General features: G+C 48.6%; 1 protein-coding gene across 2 annotated transcripts in view; it reads left to right on the forward strand.

The window, feature by feature from the left end:
- Positions 1-5844, forward strand: part of YPEL2 (yippee like 2) — a 57541-nt gene extending 51697 nt beyond the window's left edge. For both annotated transcript variants that reach the window (XM_077311092.1, XM_077311093.1), the window contains exons 4-5: positions 434-542; positions 4089-5844. In XM_077311092.1, coding sequence (XP_077167207.1) covers positions 434-542; positions 4089-4178 — 199 coding nt within the window. In that variant the 3' untranslated portion in view covers positions 4179-5844. The remainder of the gene's footprint in view (positions 1-433; positions 543-4088) is intronic.
- The last annotated feature ends 2658 nt before the right edge of the window (positions 5845-8502 follow it).

Consider the following 8502-nt stretch of genomic DNA (forward strand, 5'->3'; position numbering starts at 1 on the left):
GAGGGTCCATATAGCCATTGTGGCCCATGGTCATTTATCAGTAGACTTTTCCTTTGTCTAATCCTCTTTTAAAGTCCCATCACCCCACATTGTGGACGTTTATTCTACTGGGTAATTTGTTTTTCGGGCGAAGAACGTCCTTCAGCTTACCTATCAGTTGCTGCCCTACTGGTTTAGGCCCTCATTTTAAGAAATCATTTCCAGTTTTGCCATGTCGGGCCTCATTTTTACAGGCTCTCATTTTGTCCCCCCCCCCCCTCCTCTCATCCTCGTCCTTTTTAACCATCTAAAAAGCCCCAGGCTCTTTAGTTTCTCCTCATAGGGAAGGTACTTTAACATTTGGCTTCTGCACTTTTTCCCGATCCACAAATGTCCCTTTGGAACTAAGTTGTTTCTCTCTTCTCTGTCCCCCTTTCCCCCCATTTATCTACAGAGTTAATGTGGGTTGTGGCCCTGCAGAGGAACGGGTTCTGCTAACAGGTCTACATGCGGTCGCCGACATTTACTGTGAAAACTGCAAAACGACGTTGGGCTGGAAATACGTGAGTATCCACATTTTTCTTGCTTTTCTTGCTCTTCACTCTGGGACAACTTTTACCCTGATCCTTTTTTTTTTGGGGGGGGGAGGGGGCTGAGAAGGGGCTGCAGTCAGATCCCATTTTTCTGTCCTTGTCCAAGTGGATGAACTGGCTAAGACACTGCACTTAGTGGAAGTGAAGACCAGGGAGATGGGGATTCAAATCCCCATTAGGCCGTAAAGCTCACTAGGTGATCTTAAGCAGGATAGCTAGCCCCTCCCCCTCAGCCTAGCCTACCTCAGAGGCTTGTTGTGATGGTCAGATGTGAGAAGCACATGCATCTCCCTGCAGTGTTTGGAGGAGCAAGACATCAATCAAAGTGTCAGATAATTCATTAGCTGGTCCTGTTCTTTGAACACATTTCTGGGATCTTGCAAAGAAGTGAAAAACAGTTGTCCTCCGTTTGCTTTGCTCAGCAGCCAAATGCATGGGTGGGATCTCCCAGGTCCTCAGTCCAACACTTCATCCACGTACTCCGCATTGGACGATCTAATCCCCCCTCCCCCACGCTTTAGCAGACCATCTAGAACAGGGGTAGTCAAACTGCGGCCCTCCAGATGTCCATGGACTACAATTCCCAGGAGCCCCTGCCAGCAATTGCTGGCAGGGGCTCCTGGGACTTGTAGTCCATGGACATCTGGAGGGCCGCAGTTTGACTACCCCTGATCTAGAGCCACAACTTAAATCAGCCATTCTCAACTTTTTGACCATTGAGAAACCCCTGAAACATTCCTCAAACCTAGATGCAGAAGTGTCACAATCATGCAGAATATGGCTGGGAAGCAGAGCTGCGTACGTGCCTACCTGGGACCTCTCCCCTTCCCAGGCCCATCTTTGGCCATTTTGGGAAGGGGTGGTTCAACATGAACATATATGGTCATATCACCTGATAAACGTTTAACAATTAAAAAAATAATAATCATTAATACACTCCCGCCCATTCAAGAAACTCTCCCAGGGTTTCACAAACCCCTGGCTGGAAAAGCCCAGCTTCCATTCTAACCACACCGTGACCCATTTGCCTGCCTGTTTTACAGAGAAGCATCGGCACAGGGCCGAAAGCTTCCGTGCCAGCGTAGTGTAAGGGTTAAGAGCAGCGGCCTATGTTCTGGAGAACTGGGTTAGATCCTCCACATGCAGCCAGCTAGGTAACCTTGAGCCAGCCACGGTTCTCTCAGAGTTTCTCAGTCCCACCTACCCCACAGGGGAGAGGAAAGGAAGGTGATTGTGAGCCGCTTTGAAATTCCTTTGGATAGTAAAAAGCAGGGTATAAAAAAACTGCTCTTCTTAGTTAGTTATTTGTTTGTTTATTATATTTGTATACTGCCCTCCCCGAAGGCTCAGGGCGGTTTACATGAAACAGAACAGAAACAATACAGATAGCTTAGATTAACAATAATGAATGAAGTGAAACAACAAGCAACATGGAACCGTAGAAAAATTAAACATTAAAGTAACTCATACTAATAGCCCAGTGGGTTGGGCGGAACTGCAGTGGGTGCCTTAGGAGGGGGCTCAGGAGGATGGTACAGGTCGACCTCAACCGAATGCCTGGTGGAGGAGCTCCCTTTTGCAGGCCCTGAGGGACTGTTCAAGTTCTTCTCTTCCATACCCAATGCTCAAGGCCAGGGGTAGTCAAACTGCGGCTCTCCAGATGTCCATGGACTACAATTCCCAGGAGCCCCTGCCAGCGACTGCTGGCAGGGGCTCCTGGGAATTGTAGTCCATGGACATCTGGAGGGCCGCAGTTTGACTACCCCTGCTCAAGGCCTTTTGGCCTTTTAAAGGCAAACAAATCCTTTTGATCAGTTTAAAAAGGGTAACCAACCCTGGTTATTTGGCATGGAATTACCTCTTGCAGTTAGGTCTTTGTTTCCTAATTAATAGAGAAAAACAGACAGGCATCTCTTAGGAATGACTGGCTGCCCCTTTAATGATATTTGCAACTGTTTTAAAGCTTTTCTGACTGGTGGGACAAACATTGTCATCCAACCCTGAGAAGGTTATGAAAGGTGTTCAAGACAGATGTTCAGAGTAAAACGATGAACTTGCTTGATCATCTGGACACCTAAATTGCAAAACCGGCTCCTTACAAAAATCCCTGTCTGGGAAATTTTAGCAGGGGGCATTAGGGAAATTGTTTTAGATTTTTAACTCTGTATGTTTTAAATATTGTTACCTGCCCTGAGCAATGTGGAAGGGAAAGATATAAATTTAAGATTATTATTATTTCTGAAGCACCCTTGGGGCTGGGTGAATGTATTTGCTCAGGTTTACCCTCTGCTTCTGCTAAGCCAGGTGCTGGGTTGGCTGACTGGTGAGAAGGGGGGGAACCGAGAGCTCACTTGATCTCTTGGAATAGATCCATGAATTTGATCCCGTTGCAGAATGGGAAGTTCACATGGGCAATGCACACGAAAGCTTTCAGTTCTTTAAACAATAGGATTATGTTTCTGAAATACAGGCAGTTCAGAACAAAAGTGAGTTTCTTTTCTGTTGCGATGCACAGTTTTTTCAAAAAGGGACTGTAGGGTACGTGTATTTCTGTTCTGCAAAGAGAGAGAGAGAGAGAGATTGTAGTTCTGATTCCTGCTTTATTCTTCTGTGTCCACTCTATTATGTCTTCTCCCTACCACAGACACCCTGTGAGGGAGGAGAGGCTGAGAGAGCTCTGAGATTACTGCAGAAGAAGAAGAAGAGTTGGTTCTTATATGCCACTTTTCACTACCCGAAGGAGTCTCAAAGCGGCTTACATTCGCCTTCCCTTTCCTCTCCCCACAACAGACACCCTGTGAGGTCGGAGAGGCTGAGAGAGCCCTGATATCACTGCTCAGTCAGAACAGCTTTATCAGTGCTTGGGCGAGCCCAAGGTCACCCAGTTGGCTGCATGTGGGGGAGCGGGGAATCAAGCCTGGCTCACCAGCCTGACAACTACATCCAGCTGGCACTCATGGTACCTTGCCTGAGAATGGACTCTGTGCAGATTTGGCCTAAATCGGTCACAAATTATTTCTAAGGAAATCGAATCACATCATTAAAAATGAAAAGGTGAAATTCTGTATAATAAAATATATATTTAGGCATGTACAGAGTTCCTTTTCCTTCCCTCGTGAGCAGTTGGCGCCTGTCACTACTCATGCAGAGTTCATGAAAACAAAATTTCACTCATTTTGCTTTGTATCTTTTTGTGAGTCCCAAGGCACCTTTAAGCTCAACAAAGTTTTATTCAAAGTACAAGCTTTCATGTACATTCCAATTCTTCAAAGTTCAGAAACTGTTATATTTCCATGCGGACCTCAGCTGTCGATGAGCAACTGATATTCAGGGGTACACTGCGCTTGAATGAGGAGGTTCCATTTATCCACCAATGAACCCGTGCTCCGTGCACAGGCCTGGTTAAGCCCCCTAAGCCGGCCACCAAGTCCACATCTTGCGGCATTGAGTTCCGCAGCGCTCCATCCCTTTCGTAATGCTTCCATCTTAATTCTTGTTTTATATGTGTATTTTTAGGAACATGCGTTTGAAAGCAGTCAAAAGTATAAAGAAGGCAAATACATCATTGAATTAGCTCACATGATCAAGGATAACGGCTGGGATTGAATCAAGAGACGGCGCATGCCCGTAACTCGCGCGAGAGAATGTCCTCCACTGAACATTTGTCTCCAAGACTGAGAAGAGTGACTGTGTGAAAAAACAAACGCTTGGTTCCATGCACTTGGGGCGGTTTGGGGCCTGCATCGGGATGCTCTCTCCCACCCCGCCTGCATCCTTAACTGGTGGCCAGCCTTGAAATTTCTGTCTCTTTGTTTTGTATCTTTTTTGTGTGAGTTGAACTTCTGATTCCCTTCCTCTCTGTTTCTTTGCCCATCCTGGCACTGGTGCGTCTTTTTAAATTTTCCTCTTTTTTTTCTTCTTTTTTTTAAAGGAACAAATCCAGTGCTCGTAACCATTTCACAACAGAAGTCTTGGCACAAACCGAAGGTGGGCTTTGGGGTTTGAGTGGGGGGGGGACGTTTTTGTCCAAGGGTCCCATTCTGTGGGTAGGAGATGAGGGCAGGTGGATAGTGAGGTGGGGCCCAGCAGACCTTTCTGTTTTTACCTTAAACCTTGGTCGACCGTGACTTGAAACTTGCGAACTGTCAAAATATACCTCATGGCTGTTTTCTCTCTGCATCTCAAAACTGCTGCTCCAGAAATTCAGCCAACAGAGTACACCATAGGTAGCCCTGGATCTCCCTGCTAGATTCATCCTTCTGAGTTCATTTAGGATTCCCCCCCCCCCCTTTTGTACCAATGGTTTTGAGAGGGAAGGCTTAAGGCCTTTGTGACACTCACAGCTCTGTTCAGTTGTATCCTCACCTTGGCTTCCCAGTGGAGGGGCCTGCAGAAGGCTGATCTTGCAAGTCCAAACTGTTGGTCCCACCCAGTTGCTATTTCTGGAGATGCAAACCTGTTTTGCGTGCTGCCCAGGAGAGGCCGGTGCTGACCGATGCGCGTCACTTGCAAAGTCTCTGTCAGTCCAAAATACTTTTTTGGGTGGGGTGCAGATGAAATAATGGGGCAATCTTTGTGGAGCCTTCCCCCCCTGGACCGTGATTCGGGATTCAGGCACTCTGCCATTAGCACACCTGAGAAAGACCTTTGCAGCCAGCTGTGCAGACTTTTACAGCCAGCTGCGTCTGTGTTGGTTTTAAAGTCCCGCGGACAGCTGCAAAAGTAAATGGGAGGTGGGGAGAAAAAAATATATCTCAAATCCTAATCAGCAGCTCAGTTTTAGCAGTGGGACGGGGCAGGGGGAGAGAGAACCACATTAGGTCACAAGAGAGGGCTGCTGGGTGGCTCTGTCCACAAACTCACAAAAGGCTCTAACATCTCCCTCCCCACGTGAATGGCAGAGTGTCACCCTTTAAATGCCTCTAGCTGCTCCTTCTGCTATCCTGTGTGCTTGGCCTAGCCCAGGGACCCAGTCGGTGGAGCGTACAAGGGGAAAAAATTCTGCAAGTCCTCTTTGCCGTATACATGAGAACGGAAGGGCCCTTAAGGAACCGTTTGCTCGTGCACAGGGGAACACGTACTTGACTTGCGTGATAAGGGGGGTTCCTGGGTTGGGTGCTGTCCTGATGCCCCGTTGAGCGCCCGGATGGGAACTCTAAAGGGGTCTTAATCTTATTTCCTCCTTTTTCTACGTCGGGGACGTTAAAAAATGTAATAACCATCGTAAGAGATCATGACTCAGAACAGGAGAAGGTTGTTCTGTAATTTATTTATTTTTTTAGAAAATAAAACCATCATGCCACAGGAGGTGGGACTAAAAATTATGAATTCTTGAGCAGACCCCTCCCCCCCATTACCCCCTCTCCATTGCAGCCCATTGTGGCTCACTGACACTTCTGCCAATCCTGGGCATCATTTTTCCCCAGGGGGCTGAGTGGAGGAGTCCACATATTTTGGACTGCAGTTTTGCCAATCTTGCCCCCCCCTGCCCTCCACCACCGGGGAGGGGGAGGGTGTCAGGTTGCCGGCTTGGGGTTGGGGAACTCCTGCAGCCCTCCCCCCTACTGCCCAGGGGTGGCCAAACTGTGGCTCTCCAGTGGTCCATGGACTACAATTACCATGAGCCAGAGCAGGTCCTCATGGTAATTGTAGTCCATGGGCCTCTGGAGAGCCACAGTTTGGCCACCCCCGGGCTTCAAAACAAACCGGCTACCCCTGCCAGCAACACACTAGCAGGGGCTCATGGTCATTGTAGTCCATGGACCTCTGGAGAGCCACAGTTTGGCCACCCTTGGAATCAATCTGGTGGCCCAAAAGAGCTCTTGGTTCCCTCTGGAAGTTTTTATTGGAAGTCTTAATTACTGTAATGTCCCGATGGCAGGGCTGAGGGTAGGGGGAACCCCTTACCACTGATCTGCTGTCCGGCGGTAGGGGAAGGCAGGCCTAGGCTGGCAAAGCCACTTCTGACATATGCTGGGAGTGACGTCAGTATCTTGCTGACGACATGCAGATGTACGTCACGATGCATGCCGGGAGCTGTGTCACCTGCAATGCCTCGCTGCCACCAACCTAAGCCCTATCAGGACCCCAAACAGGAGGGACCAGCCAACCCTACCCAGTGGTGGGATTTCGGTTCCCACAGAGAATATAGTACTTTGGATACCAGCAAAGCAAGAGGATTGGGGAAGACTTAAGAAGTGAGGGAGGAAGTTGAAAGCATGCTAAAGCTCACAAGTTGAAGCCTTGTTTCCCGCCACCCTGGATTCTGAAGTCCAGGGAGCTTGGCGTTCAACAGGTTTCAGTGGTGGTGACTAGGCATAAGAGTCTGGGCAGTGTGGAATTAGAATCATACAATGATAGTGTTGGAAAGGGACCTCGTGGGTCATCTAGTCCAACCCCCTGCACTCTGCAGGACACTCACCACCCTATCGCTCATCCGCTGTAACCTGCCTTGTGCACCCCAGCCCCTCCCCAAGGCATGTCTAACCGGAAAGCTGGAAATTGGGATGATCCAGGCTTCATGCTGTTGTGATCACACACAAAGACTCTGTACAGACTGCTCAGGGTGGTTCTACAGGGGATTTTGCTTGGAAGTTGGGCAATGCCCGTTGGTGAGAACCGGAAGTCAGTGGGTTAGATGCCGTGACTCGGTTCTGCAGGACACAGAGCTTTCCTCCGGGGCAGGGGACTCTTCCGCTGGCGGAAGGCTCCTTTAGCAGAATAAATCCTGCCCATTGATCGGCACAGGAGGCCTTCGCTGTGCTGATCTTGCTGCTGCTTGGGACCAAGAGAAATCCTGCCTCCTGGGTTCCAGCCCGGCTCGTTGACTGCCACCTCGGTCTCTTCTGCCCCTAGCAGGAGGACCACCCCACTCCGCCCAAAGTAACATGTGTTTGTAATGCTGTGGGGCAGTGATCTCGCCGAGCGCTTCTGTCGTCCCACTCTGTTGAAATTTAACCAGCTGTCCTACTCTTTATGTGCTGAAACCACAAGTGCTTCTTAAATGGAAAAATGGTGCGTTAGGCTGGAAAAGGATGCTTCAGAGGCAGAGAGATGTCTCCAGTACGGAGATGCTGTCTCATTGCAGGGATCGTGCCTGAAATAGAACTGGCAGTTTCCCTTTGTACCTGATTTCAAGGATTTCATGGATGCTATAGGCCAGGGGTAGTCAAACTGCGGCCCTCCAGATGGACTACAATTCCCATGAGCCCCTGCCAGCATTTGCTGGCAGGGGCTCATGGGAATTGTAGTCCATGGACATCTGGAGGGCCACAGTTTGACTGCCCCTGCTGTAGGCTGATCCTGCGTTGAGCAGGGGGTGGTGGGACTAGATGGCCTGCATGGCCCCTCCCAACTCTACAGTTCTGTGATTCTAAATCCGTTTTACAAATTTTGGGGGTGAAAATACAACCCACATTTCACCCGCATTTCCCTGTGATCTTACAACAGGGTGGTGGTTTGTATCACCGTTGGAGGCCCTGACGCTAAATTCGTTTGTACCATCATTTGGCAGGATTATCCTTTTCCACTTCTTGTCCTCATTTGGGGCACCACGTGGAGTCAGGGAGGGGGGTTTCTATGTATACAATAATTCAGATAATAATATATGCAAGCGGCGCTGAGTGTTACCCTACAAAATATCCCCTGTTTTGTAAATAATATTTAATTTAAAATATTTGGTGCTTAAAAGACAAAATCTCAGTTCCCCAGAGAGCCAACGTTTTCAATTTATATTCCCACCCCCGGTTGCAAACTTAGGGAAATGCTGTGGCAGTTTTCTAGGTTGTCCAAGACCTGGTTGAAGGGAGGAAATGACATCACGGTCATTACTTCTGTGTTGTCAGAGATTTAAGAACTGGTTTGTGTCACTTCTGAACTCCAAAAGAGGTGCCTGGAATCCAGGATGGGGCAAGGGAAGCCATAACCAGTG

Source organism: Paroedura picta, chromosome 15 (assembly GCF_049243985.1).
Source record: "Paroedura picta isolate Pp20150507F chromosome 15, Ppicta_v3.0, whole genome shotgun sequence".
Classification (NCBI taxonomy): Eukaryota; Metazoa; Chordata; class Lepidosauria; order Squamata; family Gekkonidae; genus Paroedura; species Paroedura picta.